Genomic DNA, 24976 nt, shown 5'->3' with positions numbered 1-24976 from the left:
TCAGAAATCATTCAGCAAGCAGCAATGACATTTTTTAACAACTGCTTTACTTACAACCATCAGGTTGAAAAGGCTGGGGAGATGTGTTTTCTGAAGTGGTAAGGCGCCAAAAAACAAACCTCCCTTAACCAGTACCGCTTCCAATCGAGATATATGAAGCCTGTGGCAAATATGAAGCCTGAAATCATAGCTTCCTACCTACAACAGAAAATGCAGCTAAACAGCACTCTCGGTGTATAGCTACCAACCACCAAGTACAGCAGTGGCCCGGTAATGAGCTGCCCCCTCAAGATTGGGGTGGAAAAGTGTAGGAGACACCCTGGTGGCTTTGCTGGTGATGTACAGTTGTTTGTTTATGTTTATGATCAATACCGTTTCTGTTAACACCTTGGAATAGGAATGTATTTGTGATTAATTCTTGTTAAGTTCGAGAATGATATTTGTTATTTATCACATACAGAACAAGTTTTAAGTTATTTATTTGGTGTATTTTGAGCAGTGTTCCATTAGGTTTATCTTGGAAACTGAAACTAAACATGTTTAATGCTGTAGAAGAAAGTCCATCGTACTGTACGATTTACAATTTACACTGTTCATTCTGGTTACGGTTTACTTTACAGTATAAGAATATTCAGTGGTGATTACCTGAAGAATTTAACAATTCCAGCATTTTAGTGATGTATCAAAGAGATGCAATCAGCTTGGCGTTGCATAACACATATTAGTACTATCAATTACAACTATGCTACTTTAGTTATGATGATTGTATTACTTTTGACTTTCAGTGCTATTATTAGTTATGTATTTTGTGTGACCACAACAAATATTGAGCAAAACTTGCAAATAATCCAGGACAAAATTAACTTTGCAACAAATAGAAAACTTGAGGTATTTCTCTTATATGAAGTTTTATAAAATCATTCAACATTTTTAAGTGTTTCGCTTTTCTGTCAAATTTTATCGTTGATTTTTTAATTCAATTTTTAATATAAAAATTGCATTAGCTATCTATTAAAATGGGGGTTTTATCGCCCGAAAAATTGATGGAACAACATAACTCATTATTCAAAGATTAGAAACTCTATTAAAACAATATAATGGGGCATGTTTTGTCTTATTTGTTTGAACGAAGGTTTGTTATTTTGTACATCCAAGCATGTCTGTATTTTCAATAATAATAATAATAGAGTTGGTCCATAATACCTTCAAGTAGACATGACATGAGTTACCCTTAGCCACATGTGAATAAAGCTAACTGCATGATAGTCTATGCATGTTAATTAAACTTTTCAAACTAAAATTATATTATAAAAGGTATAATGTTACCTTTATCTGCCAGAGTAATCCAAATTGCTGTCTAACGACTACGCGTTTCGAAGCAGTATAAGCTTCATCTTCAGGTCCTCAAGAACTCGTTTCACTCATCAGAGGTCGTCAAATAAATATAATTTTTACACATACATGGACGGAGAATAGTTACTGTAGGCCTACGAACCGCGTGCACGCACTTAGACAGGTTTGTCATGACAAACCTGACTAAGTACGCGCACGCGGTTTTGGTCAATTTTGATTTACTATTTAGGAGCCAGGAAAGATTTTTAAATTTTAAATTTAGATACCGGTACATTCTTTTGTTCCAGATATGGTTTTTCCATGTTAATCTTTTGTCAATCGTCATGCCGAGATATTTTACTTTGTGGGGATTGAGGAATTTGGACATTGTTTAAGGTTACAGGAGGACAAGTACCTGGTAGTGAAGGTCACATGAGTAGATTTGCTCTCATTCACTTTTATTTTCCATGTTTGCAACCATTCTTCTAAGTCATCTAGTGAATTTTGAAGATTAAGTGAAGCTACCACTGGATCAGGATGGGATACTAAAATAGCAGTATCGTTAGCAAAAGTGGCCACAGAAGTATTCACATTTTCAGGTGGATCGGCTATAAACCGCATATAGTACAGGTCCGAGAACACTTCCTTGGGGAACGCCAGCTTGAATTGGGTTCAATTTTGGAATGCTATCTCCAAATTTAACTCTGAAATATCTGTTGGTTACGGTTAGGTATGATTTGATTGCCATATAAAATGTAAGGAAGATTCAGTTTGAGAGAGAGAGAGAGAGAGAGAAAATTCTTTATTTATTACACATTGTTTTGCAGCAATAAATACAAAAAATAAAAATATCACATGGGTCACAATGACCTGTGCGTGATAGAGAAGTAAAGTTGAGTTTATAAAGTAGGCCTATGTGCCACACTTTGTCAAAGGCTTGACTTTACATCGATAAAGATCGACAGCTGTACAATAATTCTTTTTCTCAAGGTCTTCTTTAATTGTATTAACCAATCTATGTACTTGTTCAACTGTGGAATGTTCCCGTCGAAATCCAAACTGATGATTTGGAATCAAGTTTCTGTCCTCTAGCTACTTCTTCAAGTAGACGATTCAAGAAGAGCCTCTCAAACAATTTGGACGTTATTGGAAGTAGACTGATAGGTCGATATGAACTTGCTTGTTGGGGTGGTTTCCCCGGTTTCCCTGGCTTGGCTATCATGATTATTTCAGAAATTTTCCATTGTGCCAGGACATACTCAGTCCGTATAATTGAATTAAAAATGAGTTTCAGGTATCTAAATGCTTTTCTAAGAAGCTCTTTCGTTACTTTTCCTGTGATTAAGTCGTATCCAGGGGCTTTAAACAGTTTTAATTTGTTTACAAGTTTACAGACTTCTGAGGGAGTAAAAGGCTTTATTTGAGGCGATAACTGATTTGGTGAGTCAATGAACTCAAGAATTTCGTCATGATTATTGAAATTATTATTTTGATTTTGATTGGTAGCAAACACTGCGGCCAAGTGGTTTGCAAACACTTCAGATTTTTCAATATCGTTTTTTGCCCAAGTTCCATTGGACTTAGAGATAGGCGGTATCAGGATATTTGGACGGTTCATCCCTCTAGTAGCTTTCCATAGAGAGTAGTTTGTTGTTTTATCAGGTGACAAATTACCTGTATATTCAGAAAACCATTCATTTTTAAAATTTTTCAGATCCCTCTTAAGTTCTTGAGTTGCTCGGTTAAACTTAGTTTTGTCTCTCGGATTTCTAGTCTGTTGCCAAATTCTTCTTAATCTCCTCTTCTCAGCAACTTTCCGTTTTACATGTAATGGATAGTTGTATGAAGTAAAATGTGTTCCAGTCTTTTGTATATTAGGAGTCGCTTGCCAGCAGGATTGTTGAATTACATTGTTAAAATTTTCTACAGCGTCATCAATGTCATCTGGAGTTTTAAGAGGTATTTTTAGGGAAAGCTCTTCATTTACTCTGTCTCGAAATATGCCCCAGTCAGTAGATTTATGAAACAGCTTAAGAGGCTGTTCTTTACACACAAAACAGTCGAAGTAAAGGTGACAATAATTGGTAAATGGTCTGACGACAAATCTAGGCTTGATGCTTTCACATCAATATAGTTTTGACCAATTCCTTTTGTAATAAAGAAATCTAACAAATCAGGAATTTTTTTAGGATATGTGGGCCAATATGTTGGTTCAGCTGTTGATATAAACTGAAAATTGTTATTGTTGATTGATGTCAATAGTGGTCGACCTCTTGGGTTAGCCAGTCTTGAGCCCCACATGGGATGTTTTGTGTTGTAGTCTCCTCCTGCTAAGAACCATACTATTTATTTGGGGTTATCCGTTATTTCAAGTACTGATATCAAAAACATATTTAAGTTATTGCACGTTAAAACCTGAGTATTTTAAAGTTATTTTGAAACATTATAAATTGTTTTTGATAGTAAATAAATATTAACTTTTTTACATCTTTTCAAGCTATGATTAATGGTGAAAATAGTCAAGTTTCCTGGTTAGGAGATATTGGTTTAGTCTTAGGTTTTGCCGTATGGCATTTGATTATACCCCCGCCGCAACAAACCTGCAGACTAAGCGAATTTCAACTTGTCTGATTACATATTTTTACTAAAATATTTCCATAAATAAGTACCTATTAAATTTAAGTAATTTATTTAAGTATTCCCTATTTAAATAACATTAGATTTAACAAGTGCTTAGGGTTGCTGCTACGGGGAAGATAAAAAGTGTTTTTTGACCATACATCAATAGTATAGGATGAAATAAATAAATTTGCCAAATTTTATCAATATATATCCATAAACAAGTAAACTACAGTTGAACCTCTATAAGACGAATTTCAAGGGGTACGGGAAAAATTTGTACTATATAGGTATTCTTAATAAAGAGGGTCGTTTTATCGAGGTTTAATGCTGCTGTTATTCTTCTTATAGATGTTTCTCCTCGCTCCAAGGTTTCTCCAAACAATGACTGAGGAAGGAGGAGGTATGGGTGGGGGTTTCATGTTGAGACAAGCTTCTGTTTGTCTGTTTTTCTGTTTGAAAACTACGTACTATGGAGGTTAAGATTTATGATAAATTCGTCTTATAGAGGTCACGTGTGTCTTGTAGAGGTTTTGTGCTAAGAATATTCGTTGTATAGAGGTTAATCAGTCCTAGCCCATGTCACAAACAAATTTGTCTTATGGAGGTTTTTAACTTAATTACAGTACTACGTTGTATAGAGGTGTTTTTAGCATTGACCTATATGAAAGTGTCAAGGGGATTAAAAAAAAATTCGTCTTATCGAGGAATTCGTTTTATCGAGGTTCGTACAAACAAGGTTCAACTGAAAACAATTTTTTTATTTTTTCCATAAGAATAACCTGGGAATTTTAAATTACACTATTTTTGAATTTTCTCCGTGACCGTTAGGCATACAACAGCGCTTCAATATACTAAATTATTTTTTTTTATAAGCTCTACATAACGGTTTAAAAATAAATTGCAAAATTTTTTTGTTTTTATGGTAAAAATGGGAAAACCCCATTTTTACCCCATAAAACACCCCCATAAACCCCCGTTCCTATGGTCCGATTATGCTGGATCGCGAACTCGTTCGAATTAACATAGGTTTACACTTTTGTACCAAATTTAATCAAAATCGGATAATTTTTGCTCGAGTTATCGCGCTAACGGACACACACATATATATATATAATAATAATAAGTATGATTGTGATTATATAACACCCCCGCCGCAGCAAACCTGCCGTCTAAGCGAATTTCCATTTGGCCGAATTGATTTTCAATTGATCTATTTAAATAACATTAGGTTTAACGAGTACCTAGGTTTGCTGCTACAAGGAAACTAATAAAGTAGTGTGTTTTTAGTAAAATATTTATAGCTTACTATAAAATAAATAAATTTGCCAAGTTTGATCAAAATATATCCATAAACAAGCAAACTACAACATTTTACAATATTCTCCATAAGAATAACATGGGAATTTTAAATTTACCATTTTTTTAGTTTTGTCCGTAACCAATAACCGTACAAAAACACTTTGATATACTGAATTGTTTGTTTTTTTAAGCTCTTTAAGAAGGTTTAGAGAAAAATTGGGAAATTTTGTGTTTTGAGGGTAAGAAGTGAGAAAAACCAATTTTTACCCCATAAAACCCCCCATAAAACCCTGTTCCCATAGTCCGATCATGCTGGATCGCGAACTCATTCAAGTTTATCCCGCCTTACACCTTCAAACCAAATTTCATCAAAATCGGATAAAAATTACTCAAGTTATCGTGTTCACGGACACATATATATATAAATCTATATATATATATATCTATATATATATATATATATACATATATAAAAATTTGAACGAATGGTGTTTTTGGCCTCTGGGGACATTAAAATGAAAAAGTAAATCGGTCCCGGGCCTAAGTCTTACCATGAGACCTACGGTAATAGCTACTTCCCTATAGGGAAATTCGCTAAAAGGCTACTACTATATGAATAATCGAAAACATTATTAACCATTATAGTACCCTTTTAATTAAAATGAATTTAATAATTTATTTTTGTAAAAAAATACAACTGACTTAAAATGCTCTAAAAAGAATGAAATAATTTCAATAAAGTAAACTTTTGTATTAGTCAAGCTCACGTATTTCAAGTCGGCGCGGCTCTATGATGATTTTTTATACAAACTTTGAAGAGGATGTCCACATTGCAGGTGACTATCTATAACTATAGGTGATTATAATCTTATAGTGGTATTAACGAATATCTTTAAAAATATTATAATACTAGCTGTAACCCGCGGGCTTTGCCCCGTTTAACTTCTTAATTTTCAAGATTATCTCGTTCGCATGGCTCAATCACGTCCTGGTTGAAGTTTGTTCGCTACGCTCACTCACCTTTAGGTTGGAGCTCGTTCGCTACGCTCACTCACCTTTAGGTTGGAGCTCGTTCGCTACGCTCACTCACCTTTAGGTTGGAGCTCGTTCGCTACGCTCACTCACCTTTTGGTTGCAAATTAGCTGTTGTCATAAATGTAAAAGAAATAATAGTGCTGCACCCTGTTGGTAATCCTTGTAACTTTAATGCTATTGAACATCATATAACAGAACCAACTTGTTTAATTGAAACAGCTGTTAATATTCAATAATTCCATTTCTCATAAGGTTAACATGGGAAACTCCAGAGCCACTGGGGCGGAGCCCGAAAGGATTTTTGAAATAAGAATATGCCTATATGTTAATCGGGAATGTGAGCTATCATCATGCCAAATTTCAGCCCAATCCGACCAGTATTTTTCGCGTTCACTTGTCACAAACATACATCCATACATCCATACATCCATACATCCATCCATACATCCATACATCCAAACTTTCTCATTTATAATATTAGTAGGATATTTACATGTTTCTAGCTTGGAAAAGTAATGTTTTAATTTTAAACTAGCTTCTTTTCCCTATCATAATATCAAAATAAATTATTTTCCTATTCATATAGAACATTTGTGTGTGTTATTTTCATTATGCAATCAATCTGAAGCAAACATAAAATACAAGAAAATACTTCCTTTGATATATATATACAAAACAGTTAAGTATGTATTTTTTATATATTTATGTTATCCAGCTACAATTTATTGATTTTCAAAATACACTCTCAATATCTTTTATTTTATTCGTATTTGCAGTTAGAGCCGCGGCGACTTGAAATATGTGAGCTTGACTAATACAAAAGTTTACTTTATTGAAATTATTTCATTCTTTTTAGAGCATTTGAAGTCAGTTGTATTTTTTTTACAAAAATAAATTATTTCATGATTTTTAGTGACTGTATAATTTGTTATATATTAATTACTTGAAGTTTTTTGATAAGCAAAACTGTTTGAAACAATAAAAAGTGCCACAGAACAATAATTATTTTTAAACTGCTTGAGTCATCTGTTCAGGTTAAATAATCAATGGGTATAAAAATTAACATTTTTGGATTTTCCTAAAAAAAAAAACAAAGATGTGTCCATTACATTAGGCCTAATTAAAAACTAAATGTCTTTCCTAGAGACATTGAAATGCCAGACATCATCGTTTCCTGCAATTGGTGTACTTCTACATTATAAAACTAAATACAGTAAGGTCTCAAGCCTTTTGGAACAATAAGAGAGTTATTCCTCAGCCACCAGCACTAAAAATCTCTTAAAAGTAGAAAATCGGTTGTTATCACGTATATTACCTTTGAAAAACACGTATATGAAAGATTGGTTCAGCTAAAAGTGGTGTAAGGGGTAGGTGGTTTTGTTTGCTCAAGATGTAGTCGAAATTTCAAATCAGCTTCCCATTTCCGAACCAGGCATAATATTATTGACAGTGAAGAATATTAATAAACATTCCACATCTTCAAATGCATGTTTAGTAATTTAAATATTTAACACTCTTAAGACGATTGTCGATTTTGCAATCTCACACCTCTTATGTCGTTTAAGGAATAATTGCATCTTATTTATATTTGGACCTCTTGGCTCTTTTACGATTGCTTTGGTTTTCACAATACACCTTAAATTGTAAATATCATACAGCTATTCACTATGTTTTTATTAGTCAGAACATTCAATACTCAAAACAGAATCATACACAAATCAGGTCAAACGTTTAAAAACCTTTTTATAGGAACCAAAACAAAATGCATTTTTTCAATGTAACTTTTAGGCTCCATGGCAAGAAATAGTTTATTTATCAATATGAAGCAACTGTTTCATGAAGAAACTGTCTGTAGCTTCATTTAAATGGTTTTAACTAACAGCTATGTAGGAATGTTATTATTATTAATTGCCTTCTCTGCAAAAATATAAACAAAATAAATGTTGAATATTTGAGGTTTTCAGCATTTTTCACCAAACAAATATTTTTCTTAAACATAATGCTATATATGGTACCAAATAGAAACCCTCCTGGTTATTTTGGTGGTGGAACCACGCTGATCGGTAAAAGAATCAAAAGAAGCCCCCAGCAGCTTTCCTTGTTCACCAAAAAGTCTGTAGGAGCGCCACTATAGTCAGACATAACTAAGTCCACACAGTTAATGTATTTCCTGTGAAAATTGTGTGGACGTGTGTGATGTCCACATAAGCGACCAGGTCCACACAGTCTGGTCACATTCACACTCATGTCCCCACAGCTTATGCAGCACGAAAGCACACACATACACACACACACACACACACACACACACACATACGGGGTTTTACCGAATACTCGCAAACACCTAATTGTGGCATCTTTCAACCTGCGGCCACCAGTGGATGAAGGAAGGTGGTAGAAACATGTCTGCATCGATATTTTTAATGAACACTCCATTTTAACATCTAACATTCCAGTTTTTAAATTGTGGCACCATGCCACAAATCGGTATATATCAACAGTGTGTGGACAGGATGCCACTAATGCGTTGTAGTGCTTGAGCGGTGTGTGCGCCCCCCCTACTTCTCGCGTGCGCTGTTGCCAGTTCTCCGTTCTAGTTCCTTCATTCCGTTCTGTATTCATGTGGCTATGCTCTAGCCGCTGTAGCTCATTTCCCGCGCTCATGACGTCGTCTTTTATTAGTGTAAGGATTTTATATGCAGTTTTTTTCAAAGCTCCAATAATTTTTACAATTATTGGATTTAAAGTCAATGGACCAAATGAAATGTCGTGAGGATTACATAAAACTACATTCTATTTTGTTGATATTTTATCGTCACATTGTATGTATGGTTTACGAACTGAGATACTTGGAATAAAGGCCTTAATGTGCTGGGTAAATTATCAGTTTCATGGGAATATACAAGAAATTTATTCTATCTATATATTAATTACGTAAGCCGATTCTTTGCGTCAAAATTGTGGGCGACTGGGAAGTCGTAGAACGACGTGAGAGGGCTCAAATTAAAGGTCTTTATACCGTGACAGCGGGAAAAATAGTGAAATTCCCAAAATCTTAACACAAAATTAGATATAACGGACAATGTTCTCCATAAGAATAGCATTAGAAGGCATTTACTGCTGAATTTTGTTTTACTTCAATCCAGCTGATCGTGATTTTATCATTAGCAAGTAAGCTTACATTTGGATTATATTATTACTCATTTGCCAGTCAATTCTGCAATGTAATGTATACTATATAAAACCAACTATATAAAGGGATAACGTTACCTTTAATAATCAAGACTTTTTAGTTATGTCATAGATGAAACATACTCACTCCCTTGTGTTGGTTAGTCTATGGTTATGTCAAAGTTGAAATAAATTGTTTTCAAGATTTAAGAAACGATTCAAGATTAAAAGAAGATCTTCTTTGTTTTTATTTCAAAACATATGTAAAAGATTTATTCAATTTTTTTTTAATTTACTAACATTTATATTTGAGATTTATTGTAGTGTTTAATCAATATTTTGTATGAAGTGGAATAACCTCAACGGTTACTCTTAGAAAACAATTTGGGAATAGAGATGAAGTAGGTTCGTACAGGTATTTAAACGAACCAAAAATATTTATGTCGTGATTAGTTTCGATAACTGGGCAATGGAACCCTAACTAGCCGCAAAATAGTTAGTAATTAGACGTTGACTAGGCCCTTTTTTGGTAGAATATGTAAATCAATGGCACCTTTAGGAGGATTAACACCACATACTTACCCTAGGCTAATAGTGGTTTTTTAATGTTGATCACAAACAAATTTAGGTCCAAGTTCTGTCAATGGGATGCCTTTACTTAAGAATAATTTTGTTAAACCTTTACAAAATGAGCATAGACTTAGAAATAATAACTGGGTAGGGTATCTCAACACACCATTTTTTGCCTTTTCTCATTTGACGAAGACTATTTCCAATACTGTATTTCAATCGGGGAAGCCTTGTTATCAGCATTAACCAAAAAACCAAAGCTACCTTAATAAACCAATATTTATTCATAAACATGTTTGCTGCCTTTAGCAGTAAAACCTCGAACATAACGTTATCAACAAAAGCAAACAAAGACAAACAACAAACTGTTTTGTTTTTTTGCACAAAAGATATGTTGTAGTGGGATATCTAGGCCTATCCTGACATATAGATAATTTGATTCTGAGTTAGTTTAAATATTCCAACAATAATTCCTTTTCCGTAGCTTTTTAGGGACTATGTCCCTACAAGCCACTAGTTTACATTAAAATTACGCAATAAGTATGACTCCGGTTTTTCTGTATGCATATAATTAATTCATGGTAATGTAAAAGTATGCGTAACAAATTTTTCACCTCACTATGATGTTTTTAGCTGTTTTACATACATTTAGCTGGTTTATATTAGTGGCTGAAAGTTACGTTTTGCTGGCCATGCCAGCTGTCATCGTCATATGGGGACCGAGCAGGGGTTTACATCCCTAGGGCCGCAAAATCACTTGTTCGCCTATTTACTTAAAACATTAATGTATATTAAATGCACAAGCTGTATCCATGGCATTGCAATAGACTTGTTTTTTGTCACAGCTGCCTAGACAACTATTTATTGTTATTTTTGATTTTACTGATTCCTCAAAATATTTCACATAAATAAGAGAGAGGGACGTTATATTGCAAAACATACTTGGGTGAAAAATAGCGCTCGTACCACGAGCCAAAATGGGTTTGCAGCTCTCGATCGTTTCACGTTCTCGACTTCGTCCCGAACTTAAAACCCGATATCGAGTCGGCAAAACCTCACTGGTAGGCCCTAGGTACGAAATATACAATTTTTTTACGGTGGATTTAGAGACCCAAAGATTCTCACCCCGTTGCGAAGCATGGGCAGATAGTAAGTTATAAGATTATAAAGTCTTTACTGTTTTGTCTGTACATTGCGTAGACTCATGAAGTGTTTGGTTATTTCTACGTTGTATATAATAAGATAGCCGAAACGAGTCTTGTGCCAATATCTGTACGTTTGTTTGATTGTTACTGTCATTGTGCCTGTAACGCCAAAATTCCAATTCACGTGTCCTACCTTGGGAAAACTAGAGTACCGTTCATGATCCAAATAGTTTTGTAATTGTTTGAATAAATTTTCCAGGTTCGATCAAAATATATCCATAAACAAGCAAACTACAACATTTTACAATATTCTTTATATGAATAACAAGGGAATTTTAAATTTACAATTTTTGAATTTGTCCTGTTACCAATAACCGTACAAAAACACTTTGATATACTAAATTATTTGTTTTCTAAGCTATTTAAAAAGGTCTGGATATAAATTGGGAAATTTTGTATTTTTAAGGTAACGTTTTTCTCCATTTCATATATTAGTAACAATATGTATAGTATCAAATAAATTCAGTAATAACATTGACTACTGTATTTAAACCTTAACACAAGTGTTTATATATTCATTGAGGATTGAGGCTACTGGTGCTACCGCTGATGGCTTATGCATGTGTACGTTAAGTAGCTAGCAGACAATTTGCCAACTAGGAACATGAAATCAGCTGTTCCCCGTCCTCACTGTCGCGGTTGCTCGCCTAGCATGTCAACAGCTGACTGCTGTAAAAATTGGATGAGGCGACAGTAACTTTTTCTAGTACGCTTCTTTACCATGGCATCTGCCAATTCAATTTTGTCCTAAAAAATGTATACACATCTCTAAGATTTGTTGCCAACTAACAAGCAATTAAAAAAAAAAAAAAAAAAAAAAAAAAAAAAAAAAAAAAAAAAAACTATTGTTAATCATCCCTGCAAAACTGCTAATAATTCATGATCAAATTTTCATCAGAATTCCGTTAGTTTAAATCAACGATCACATAAGACCAATAGATGGAGCACATCTATATAACTAACATACAAGCAGTTGAAGCCAGGTCCGCCATCTTAGTGCAGGTTAGAAGTGGTAGATGCCAATGAAAACGGCACCAAAACTCAATGTCCAGCTTCAAAATAACTTGACATTTAGACTAAAGGTAAATCGTTGACACTTCGTGTGAAAGATGTCAATTAGTCTAGGACACTGTTGGTTCTAATTAAAAGCTCAAAAGTTTATATTTTCTATTTTAAATCTTGAAATAAAGTCGGTGAGTTTTTAAATATGACATAACAAAGTTCGTCGGCTGCTACTGTTTTTATTTCTTCGTCAGGTAAGTAAAAAAACGGTGGATTTTGTGGCTAAAGAGCTCAATTTCTTGGATAATATTTTTTTAAATTTTTATAAAGGAGAGTTGTATAAAGAGTTTCAGAACCATCTTGTGACTTAGAAAATTTTTACATTGTAAACCAAACGCTAAACCTTTAACACACTTTAATACGATATAGACACATATATTATAAATTAATTTTTTAGAATTTTTCTTTCGCCCAACAAGTTTTTGTAATTATTGTAAACTAACTTTTTCTAAGATACGGTAAACGCTAGAAAACAAATTAAAAGCGTATTTTAAAGGCCATTGTTCAACCGTCATGAATTGTTACATACCAACCTTTAGGGCCCATTGGTGACATTGGGGGGTGGAAGTCTAAATTTAGTTCATTACAATTACGTCAATGACCTTGAGCTCTGCTAGTAAGATGCTGTGGTATGGTGGCGTGTCGGGGAGAAGGGTAAAATTATTGTTCATGCTTACTCATTCACTCTTACCCACAAACAAATTTATTTCAAGCCTAAAATGAAGAATGTAGATCTAACTTCTATATTCGTTTGGAAAACGTCAGTAAGAGGCAAGTCTAGACTGTTCCTATGTCTGCACGGTCCATCACTAGTTACTTACTTTACTTATTTTTTTTGAAAGCCTATGTGTCGATTATGTATCTTGAGCAATGTAAAATCAAGATGACGTTGTTCAAACTAAGATATAAGTTTGGACTTCCTTGTGTGACCAAAATGGTCGCCTACAGAGCAACAGAAGAATCTACAATTTCTTATAAAATTAGTTTTATTGACATTTGCAGACAGTTTTATATAATTGTTCTAAGGAAACCCAAAATCTATTGGCAATCATAAGTTAATATGATTTGAACTTTTTGCCTTATACAAATGAAATACCATGTGCATATTGGTCCTCTGGTCCTGTTAATACAATTTTTTTAAGGGTTTATTTTATAATTTAAAACTATATCATTGCACAAGCATTTTCAAGGACTCTCTGCAGTTTTGCGTACTCTTGCAACTACTAATTCAAGAATCAGTTTGATGACCGATTAAAAATAATGTGTTTATACGTTATACAGATTCAACTGTTAAATATCATAGTTTTTGAGGGTGGGACTGGAAATTTAGACTATATTAAAGATTTGCATTCATAGTAGAACATTATATACTTTAAGTAAACCAACAGAAAAAGATTGTTTAAAATTTTCAGGTTCATTTTAGAACAAACTGTTTGCTCCGCCTCCCAGTTAACTGAGAATTTCAAGAAGTAGAAACATATTAAATAAATAATAAGTGAAGTTAAATATATCCCACAGTGATTTTAAAAAAACATTAAACAAACTTCACGGATGCCAATATACTTCTAACAACCTTACTAGGAATTTCCTAAAACTTATATTGTACGTTGAAGGGAAACGGACTTTCGGCCTGCGCTGCCCCTGACTCGGCCTGGGCTGCCCCTATTATGTGGTGTAAAGGGTAGGTTTCTCGGGAGTAGGTACCTGACCTGAGCTTGCGCTTTACCCACTAAATCCCAGGAATCTCCCGGAAATACCTGTGGGGTGGTGGACAGGGTCGTCGACACAGGAAACAGGGCAAATAGCATTGGAGTCAACCTTCTAGGAAATACATTACTATTGTATTAGAATACTGCTGTAATCTTTGGCATTAACGACTCAGGAAGTGATGGTGTCTACGGGTGGTGGATATCCACCCCAAATAAACCTATTTTTGTTTCAAAATTTTAGATTCAAAAATACGCAAATTCTTACTACATATAATACATCTTTTATGCTTCTTTTAATACTGTATATGATAGTGGTTTTTAGTACTGTATTATGACAAATTTAAATGTAAAATACTTGCAGTTATTTGAACTTGAATTCATTATTTCTTAGGCCGCGAACGCTAAATATGTAACAGATGTTCGTGTACAGTAGTTAAACAATAAAAAATAGTGCATTTCATCACTAGAGGGTACCTATTTAACAGTACTGTATTACGAAACATTTATATGTAAAATACTTGTAGTAATTTGAACTTGAATTCTTTATTTCGTTGGCCGCGAACACTAAATATAAAAGTAACAGATGTTTGTGTAAGGTAGTAAAACAATACAAAATAGTGCATTTCATCACTAGAAGGTGTCTATTTAACTTTACTGTATTACAAAACCTTTAAATGCAAAATACTTGTAGTAATTTTAACTTGAATTCTTTATTTCGTTGGCTGCGTACGCTAAATTTTGGCCGTAAAAGTTTAATTTTGATACTTACTTGTTCTGTGTTATTTCACCTAATAACAACAGTACATTTAATTCCATCCAACATAATTTTTGTTGGAAATGCACAATGTTGAATTGTGTGTTCCAATTATTAAATTGCAAATTACATTAATTAATTGTTGAATGAAATGCATAGGGGCATTTAATTCCATCCAACTGAATTTTCTGATTTTATATACATATAACAAACTGTAAATTTCTTTTATTGATTGTAAATATCTACATCACTAGAAGCCTTTTTGTAGTAATTGATCATTTAAACACTGCAGTTACAAGTTTAATTTTAATATTTTGTTGTACCAATACACCAGACTGTTAATTAATATATAGTATTATATTTTAAACACATTTTTATAACATACTTGTCTCTTGTAACATTGGTTTAGTTTTTAATTTCGTATTTTATACTTAGTGTTCATCTGGTTTTTACATAACAAATTGTTATTTACTTTCACTTTGTATTTGCTTGTAAATAGGACACTACCAGAAGTTTTTTGAGGTAAACATTATTTTAAACACTGCAGTTTTTTGTTTACCTTACACCAGACTGTAATTTAATTAAAGTAGGCCTATCATTATTTTTATACTACGTATCTTGTTTAAATTATCTGAATGAATGTACTACGAATGTACATTCAGCTGTTAAACTACAATTCACACTTTAAACTGGAACAAGAGGTTCTACCCGTGAATTCACGGGTGAACAGAAACCACCATTAAATTAATTTAATCAACTTTGACTTTATATTTCATTTAAAGGGCCCATGTTCGAGAAATTTTCATGTGAAAGGATGTTAAAGGCAGTGGAACCTTCATACCTTACGTCCTAAGGTTGGCCGAGGTTGTACCTGAACACGCAGCTCTCTTTCACGACATCTTTAATACTTTTCAATGAAATTGCGATCTGTTAAAGATCGGTGACAACCTCTTGGAACGAACAACATACATGGTTTGATAATCTCATAGTCATCATGGTTCGAATACCTTTAGTTACTCACTTGTAACAAACAGCTATAAATAGCTTCACTGTCCATTCACCACGACTCTTTTAAGAACGTAATACCCCCGCCGCAGCAAACCTGCAGACTAAGCGAATTTCCATTAACCTGATTGGATTTACACTAAAATGCCTCCATAAAAATAGCACATTTATTTCCTATTTAAATAGAATTAGTTTAACGAGTACTTAGGTTTGCTGCAACAGGGAGAGTAAAAAAGATTGTTTTATAAAATGATAATAGTTTAGTAAGGAATATAAGTATTTTCCAAAAAACGATCAAAATACGTTCATAAACAAGCAAACTACAACAGTTGACTTATTCTCCATAAAAATAACATGGGAATTTTAAATTTACAATTTTTTTGAATTTTCTCCATAACAATTAGGCGCATAATAACGCTTCAATATACTAAATTATTTGTTTTTTTAAGCTCTACAAAATGGTTTGAAAAGAAATTGTGAAATTTTGTGTTTTTAGGGTCAACGATGGGAAAAACCTATTTTTACCCCATAAAACCCCCCATAAACCCCCGTTCCCATAGTCCGATCATGCTGGTTCGCGAACTCATTCAAGTTTATCCCGCCTTACACCTTCAAACCAAATTTGATCAAAATCGGACAAAAATTACTCAAGTTATCGTGCGGATGGACACACATATATATATAGTTATATACAAATTTGAACGAATGGTGTTTTTGGCCTCTGGGGACATCAAAATGAAAAAGTAAATCGGTCCCGGGCTTAGGTCTTACCATGAGACCTACGGTAATAGCTACTTCCCTGTAGGGAAATTCGCTAAAAGTAAATAATAAAATAAATAAACAAAAATGTAAACAAACAAACTATATTGTCTATTGCATTGGCCAGCTGTTGTTCACTAAATTAATCCTACTAATATTATAAATGAGAAAGTTTGGATGTATGGATGTATGGATGGATGTATGGATGTATGTTTGTGACAAGTGAACGCGAAAAATACTGGTCGGATTGGGCTGAAATTTGGCATGATGATAGCTCACATTCCCGATTAACATATAGGCATATTCTTATTTCAAAAATCCTTTCGGGCTCCGCCCCAGTGGCTCTGGAGTTTCCCATGTTAACCTTATGAGAAATGAAATTATTGAATCTTAACAGCGGTTTCAATTAAACAAGTTGGTTCTGTTCTGTGATGTTCAATAGCATTAAAGTTACAAAAATTACCAACAGGGTGCAGCACTATTATTTCTTTTACATTTATGACAGCAGCTAATTTGCAACCAAAAGGTGAGTGAGCGTAGCGAATGAACTTCAACCTGGAGGCGAGTTAGCGTAGCGAACGAGCTCCAACCTAAAGGTGAGTGAGCGTAGCGAACAAACTTCAACCAGGACGTGATTGAGCCATGCGAACGAGATAATCTTGAAAATTAAGAAGTTAAACGGGGCAAAGCCCGCGGGTTACAGCTAGTCAAATAATAACTTCCAAAACATGCAAGGCGTAGCCTTTTGAAAATCAGCCTGTGGGGCAGAGCCCTTAGGGAGTTCGTCCATATCAATATTTTTCGGCAAAATATACACACTCTAAGCTTCATTTTGATATGCCATATGCCTATATTTTTATTTGGTAAATGGCCTTAACCGTTTACATAAAATTTGATTGTATCACTGTAATAATATAATATACTGTTGTATGGATAATATTTTTGTACTATTGAGTGGATGGATTCTTATGTAAACAAGCCTTGAAATCATATTAAGTGAGACTAATTCGTCAACGTTTGTGATTTATGAAAGCTATAGTGACAATAGGCGGATGGTGGTCCACCTTCTGCAGTAGCCTATCTATAAAAGCTATAATGTATATACAAAACTATAATATCTATAACTAATATTATGATGGTCAATTTATACATATCCACTGTTTTTGTATCTTGAACTGAGGTGACACATATGTCGTCAAATCGTCGTTAAAATTGGTTAAAAACTGTTTAAATATACAACTTTTAGCACGGTGTTTGTAACTAAACTAGCCCAAACTTAGATGTAAATCCATCTAATACCTGCTCTTGCTCTGGAGTGCTCTGGGGCTCAGGTCCTTCTTGGAAGTACCGTACCTAATCCTATTCATAGTTTTTGGCCAGCTTGTTGTGTCAAACACCCCATATCACCCCTTCCCTACTTCCCTCTTACCCACAAAATCTTTTCAAATTTACCTATAGGGAATCTTTTGGGGACAGCAGACTCAGAGCTACCCACGTTCCCTATTGTTTGTTGCGGAGGGTAAGTTTCTCATAATCACCCCAGGCCGAAAGTCCTACACTCTACGTTGAAATAGGTTTATCTATCTATCTATTCTATTCTATATTCTATATATATAAACTATTATAAAGAAGAGGGGGTGTCTGTGTGTGTGTTTGTATGAGCTAATCTCAAAAAATACTGATCCGACTAAGCTCAAATTGCACACAAATGAAGCTACAGCTCCGAGGATGCATATAGAACTATTGCCGCTTCGATATTCACCTAGGGCTTTGCCCCGTGGGCTTTCAAAAATCTGAGATGAGAGATTTAAAAGTAAATATTGATTGATGGTATCCATGGCAACAAAGAACAAACCTAGTAAGTTTAAAAATGTAAACAAGCAGAACTAACTAACTGTCAAATTGATTTTGATTTCACAATTCAACACAGCTGGTTCAAACCTTATTAAATACTGCACGAATATTAGAACAGAGAGGGTAAGGATTATAAATTTAAAATAATGATGTCACTAGCCTGAATGTAAACATTATTTAACATTGCCTAAAGGAGCTGCCAAATCATATGTAAATGTAATTTCATTATTATAGGATTGTTTCGGTAACAGTACTTCACTTGTTTATGATCTAACTATACTAAGTCTGTTTGTTAATTATACTTAAATATACTTAATTTTGTGAAAGGTTGTAATAATATTTATTTATTTTTATAATAATTCATTATAAAAGAAATCATTCGATGGATATAGGAAATAATCAACATTCTATATTGCCTTATCAACCTAGGCCCTTATCCTGAGTTATGAGTTATATTCTTTTGATTTATTTGTTTGTAAACAGTAATATAATCCCCCTGCCCCAGCAAACCTATAGACTGAGCGAATTCCCGTTTGCCTGATTATAATTTCACTAAAATATGTTAGAAAACTGCCCTATATGTTTGGAAATATTGTGATAGGTTTTCGTTTACAGTGCAAACCATTAAACACATTCTTTTATTATAGGTATATGTGTGCTACACTATAGGATACCGTATAAATTAAAAGACCATATTTTCTTAAACCGTTTCCTCTCCCATCACTGCAATGATCATGTTCTACTTATATGCCAACCCCGTACGAAGGACGGGTATTCTACTAGTTTTATTAATAAAGTTGAGAATACAAAAGGTTCTACAAAACAAAACATTGAATAATAAAAATACATTTGTATGAAAGTAACAGATAGATTGACAAAATTGTAAAACGATCGTATCGTATGATATCTAACAATATCAAATTATTTACAGTATCACGGTTACAACTTTTAAACTACTTTTGTTATGACTCAATGTTAACCTCTTTAGGACCTTTCATTTTATGGTTTTGTCAGTGGGGACTGGTTAAAACACCACAGTAGGTTTTACAAATATGATTGTGAGATGATATTATAATCTGAACTAGATTATGCGTGTTGATAATAATATGTATTTTAATTTAAGTACTTTAATTGATTCGGTTGTTTACCTCATATAACATTTGAACATGGATTGAAACATTAGATGTCTTTGGAATACTCTGAGAGTGAGAAGCAAAACATAACTTTCAGCAATGATGCATGTAAATCTACATTTACTGACTGATTCAGAAATGTAATTGCAAAATATTTTGTCAACATGACTAAAATGTTTAAAAAATAGATGTATCAGCACGAAATAGTTTGTAAGATAAAAAAAGCAGTCTAGGACAACTTATATAGCGTTCTAACCTCAAACATTGTTATTGTTCCAGTGTACAAATTCAATTGATACAAAATAACTACGTTACCAATTTATGTTTGTAAACAAAAATCATTTTTTTAATGGTTGCGTAATAGCTATTTACATTACAAGTGTAGTAAGAGCGTTTTTACTTCACGCAACGAGCGGAAGCGAGTTGCATAATTCACCTAAGTGATGTAAACAGCACGCTCTTGCGTAACGTGTAACGTACAAGATTTTACCTGACCCGACAATAAACATGGGTTTACGTACAATATTTTTCATTATCCATTTCACTCATCTTCTATCAGTAACGTTCTTTTACTAACAAAAGCTAGGTTAGGTAGGAAAATACTTTAAAGCATAATAATAACATTCAAGCGCACAGCTGATTTCTAGCGTTGAACATCGTTGGCTCCATAGAGTTATATTTTTTAAGTTAAGCACTCAATGTTATTTAAATGGGTTTCTTTACATCACCGAGTGAGTTTTTGATACTTTACATCACTCGAGAAGTAAGGAAGTGTATACATCACGCTTGGGATAGGGAAGTTTAACATGACGGGTTAGGTAAAAACAATTTAAATTATTATTTACTACACAAATTATTTGTAATGTAAAACATTGTTCACCACTCGGAGCAAAAGTATATTATTTATGGTACTTAAATTGTTTTATAGTACGTGGCAGTATAGTATTATTAGTTTATTAGTTGCTTGTTGCACTGTTCTACACACTGCTCAAGCTCTACAACTCATTAAGTGGCATCCTGTCCACACACTGTTGATATATACTGAATTGTGGCATTGTGCCACTATTTCGAGTGTAGGCTGGCGCGAGAATTGGCAACGTAGCATTAGGAAAGTTATAGTTCCGGCGGACGGCGCGAGGCGCGCTAGCTACCTGAATGGTTTCGTGTTCCACAATTCGGTGTGTACCTGCGCTACTTAAACTCACATCAACGAGTTCAAAAATACTCAATTGTGGCATGTGATGTTTAAACGACGTAATAATGCTGGAAAACCTAAAAAATGGTCGAATTAGCTGTGGCACCCTGAAAAAGGTGCCACAATTTTTGAAGGTGCCACTGTACGGCCGTGTGCCTGTGAAGGATGCCACTATTCGGTGAATACAAACACACACACACACACACACACACACACACACAGACATCGAAACCACTTTTTTGGGTCCAGGGGACCCAAAACAGATATATCCACACAAAACTAAGATTCGAAAGTTTTGACGAAAACAATACTAGTTTTTCTCCATATACTATAGGGGGAGAAAGTAAAAATCCACACTGAAATAAACAAATATACCTACTTAAAATCAATAATAGTACAGGTAAAATTATACTAAAAAACCAGTAGAAATCATAAAAATTGGTCCGTTCATGTAACTTGCAGGAAACGTAGTAATTACCATTAGGTTTTGGAATCTGAAGAGTCCCTAGTGATAGTGGGGGTGGAAGTACCATTTTATGGGGTTTTAAGTTTATGGGGGTAGTGATTTTGAGAAAATTTTTATTTATGGGATCCAAGCAAGTGGGGTGTCGTTTTCTATGTTTCTTAGGATGCATAATCGAAAAAGAACATAATAAAAGCAATACAACCGACTGTTTATTAGAAAAAGACTAATTTATTAATGAAAAACTAAATATGACAAATTAATTAAGGTAAAATAATCCAGCTAATTAATATCAATTACCGTACCTATTACAAAATTTATCATGAGTCTGTGTCACATGTTAAAGTTGTGAGTGTTGTTCCATTTGCCTGATTTGATTTTCAATTAAATCAATTTCAAAATAACATTAAGTTTAGTGTTAACTAGGTTTGCTGCTACAGGGAGGGTAATAAAGTGTTTTTTTTTTATTATAATATGAATAGGTTAAATAAATTCGCCAAGTTTTATCAAAATATAACCATAAACTAGCAAAATAACCAATCATGGTATTCAAAATAGTTTAGAGAGAAATTCAAAAATTTTACGTTTAGAGGGGCAAACATGAGAAAACCCAATTTTTACCCCAAATCCCCCAGAAAACCCAGTTCTCATGGTCCGATCATGCTGGTTCGCGAACTCGTTTGAGTAAACGTAGGTTTACACGTTTTTACCAAGTTTCGTCAACATTGGGTCATTTTTGCTTGAGTTATCGTTCTAACGTCCTTTAAAAAGTATACGTCTACAGTCATTTACGCTGTTAAAGTTTGATGTAATGTAATATAGAAAAGTACAACAAATCTTTGGATTGATTCTAACGAGTTCGCAATCCAGCATGATCAGACCATGGGAACGGGGTTTTTTGGGGGGATTTATGGGGTCAAAATTGGGTTTTGTCATGTTTAACACTCTACACATCAAATTTTCCAATTTCTCTCTAAACCATTTTGGATACCATGATGTTTTTGAATACCTTAAAAAACAAATAATTTTGTTTATTGAAGTGTCTTTGTATGGTTATTAGTTACCTACCGAGAAAATTCAAAAATTGTAAATTTCACATTCCCATTTTATTCTTATGGAAAATAAGTAAACTGTTGTAGTTTGCTCGTTTATAGATATATTTTGATAAAACTTGGCAAATTAATTTATTTTGACCTAAGCAATTTTAATAAAAAACACACTTTATTATCCTCTCTGTAGCAGCAAACCTAGGTACTAATTAAACTTAATGTTATTGAAATAGATTTAATTGAAAATCAAATCAGGCAAATGGAAACTCACTTAATCTGCAGGTTTGCTGCGGTGGGGGTATTTTGCCTATTCCATGAAATGCAGAGACGGCATCACAACCTGTGATTGCAAGGAAAATGAAAGATTGCTGCAGATTTCTGGAGAGAGTTAAAAAAACAAAACATTAAACAATTTTTAATTATTTTAATTCTTAACGGCCGCCATTTTTAAATGACCTAATCAAACTCGACCATTGACAAACTGGGATTAGGATATCGTATTCAAGCACTTGTATGCCAAATTTCATTAAAATCGGTTCAGGCATTTTGGTATAATAACCAATTCATAGCGACCCACCATCCTCTTACGAGTGCCATATTGATGACGTCATTACGGGCGACCTAGGTCCTTAAAAATTTTGGGGTCTGGGTGGTTTTACATTCTTGGTCTTATATATTATCTTCACCCTAAGTTGCAGGATCACCGCCCGAACTGAAATATTTTTCTGCTACCCATCCCCACTACTATAAGCTGTCAGTGTCAAGTCAAGACGATGATGGAGAAGAACGAGTTAGAGACCCTAAAGATTCCATGGAAGCATGGAAGGTGATGATGCATCAGTAACTGATGAACAATATGACACGTGGTGGTTAAAGAGGCGTAACTACCAGTTTCTTGGTTAATTTTCCTCACAACTTTAACATGTGACAGAGTGAAAATTTAAAAACGTACGTTTTCATGTCCCTGGCCTTTTACTTCGTAGATTCTGGATTTGTAGTTTATTATTATGTGTTTTAATATTTTTTGGGACGGGGACAAATGTTACACACATTTATTTGGTTTTAAATAGGTTCTAGATATTTTTTTCGTATTTTTAAAGTCTCAAAATTCACGACCATGACTTGTCCCTAGTGTACATTTTCCATCTTTCACACTGTTTTTAGACTAATTATTCATGCCGAAATATATAATGCCATATTTTTATGTCATCAATAGTTATTAAACTTACAAAAAAGGAGCATGTTATAATTTTATTGTCATTGCAAACTGACTACCATGACAAAATAAGTCTGTCCCTCGATTTGGCGTCACGACCGTTTGGGAAAGATTTTCAACTTTGGAGCACGACAGTGGCAAGCCTGGCGTCGATTGCGTCAGTTCGTTTTAGAGACTAGTTCGGGGTGTACGTCAAGTTTGTAGTGCCGGTTGTTTCGAGTTGAAAGGAGGAATTACAAGATCAATAAAGGCAAGTTTGTGTTTTTTGTAATTTGGGTGTGTCCATGACTGTACGCAGTCATTCGATGAAGTAGACACGGTGTTAATGTTTGTTTATGAGATATTTCAATTGCTAGATTAACCTAGAAGTCCACTTTGTATCCTCGAACATGAGGTGCAGGGCTACCGCTAGAACAGAGCCAAATAGCACGTAATGTCACGACCAAAGTTTCACGACCATCGCGGGTTTTTTCACGACCAATCCAGCCTTATGGATTATACTGGGTTTGGTCGTGACAATAACTTAAATATCATTGTAAATTGAACAGTTTAGTTCAATTGAAACACATAGTTTTATTATAACTAACAGTATAATTGAAGGATTGTTTAGAAATATTTAGATCATTCCAGACAATTCACGACCGTACCGCTTGTCCCTGACCATCACGTTTATGATTTCTATCATAAAAATTTCAAAAATTAAAATATCATCATATTTTAATGTTTTATACACAAAAGAAGCACACCTCTATAAAAACATAACGACATTAACGAACATAAAAACATTTTCGGGTCTCAGGTAAATTTTTTCGGAGTTATACAAACTTAAAAGATTTTATTGGCTTTTTTTCAATTTTTTTTAGTTTTTATATTTTTTTCTAGAAAGACCAAATATACCAAAAGCTTAGTGAGCTGTTTATTGTATAATGGCCATAAAAGTAAATTAATTTATAGAAAAACATAGTTATAAAAATAATATTAACTATTTTTAATATTCAGTTTTATGTCCGTGATGGTCGTGACAAAAATTTGTGTTTTTCCATCAAAGATGCTCTATTAATAAAAAATCCCCAAAGATATTGCGTTACCTTGGACATTTTATGAAACTTCAAATGTCAATGAAGTGCTTTTCCTGAAAACGTACGTTTTTAAATTTTCACTCAACACAGACTCATGATCAATTTTGTAATAGGTAATTGATATTAATTAACTGGATTATTTTACTTTAATTAATTTGTCATATTTAGTTTTTCATTAATAAATTAGTCTTTTTTCTAATAAACTGTCTGTTTTATTGCTTTTATTATGTTCTTTTTCGATTCTGCATCCTAATAAACATAGAAAACGACACGCCCACTTGCTTGGATCCCATAAATAAAAATTTTCCCAAAATCACTACCCCCATAAACTTAAAACCCCATAAAATGGTACTTCCACCCCCACAATCACAATGGTAATTACTACGTTTCCTGCAAGTTCCATGAACGGACTAATATGTTTATGTTTTCTTAGGTGAGTTTTACCTGTACTATAAAGAAAGGAA

The 24976-nt window shown here is 33.7% G+C and overlaps 1 protein-coding gene across 2 annotated transcripts in view; it reads left to right on the top strand.

Annotated features, from left to right (window-relative positions):
* Positions 1-739: 739 nt before the first annotated feature.
* The window catches only part of LOC128981969 (pyridoxal phosphate homeostasis protein-like), a 113280-nt gene continuing 89043 nt past the window's right edge, over positions 740-24976 (top strand). For both annotated transcript variants that reach the window (XM_054400991.1, XM_054400989.1), the window contains exon 1: positions 740-888. In XM_054400991.1, coding sequence (XP_054256966.1) covers positions 757-888 — 132 coding nt within the window. In that variant the 5' untranslated portion in view covers positions 740-756. The remainder of the gene's footprint in view (positions 889-24976) is intronic.

The sequence above is a fragment of the Macrosteles quadrilineatus genome, unplaced genomic scaffold (genome assembly GCF_028750875.1).
Source record: "Macrosteles quadrilineatus isolate MER2022 unplaced genomic scaffold, UCM_ALF_1.0 Scaffold_64__1_contigs__length_664444, whole genome shotgun sequence".
NCBI lineage: Eukaryota > Metazoa > Arthropoda > Insecta > Hemiptera > Cicadellidae > Macrosteles > Macrosteles quadrilineatus.
The sequence above is the reverse complement of the archived record's forward strand: the minus strand, read 5'-3'. Positions and strand labels throughout refer to the sequence as shown.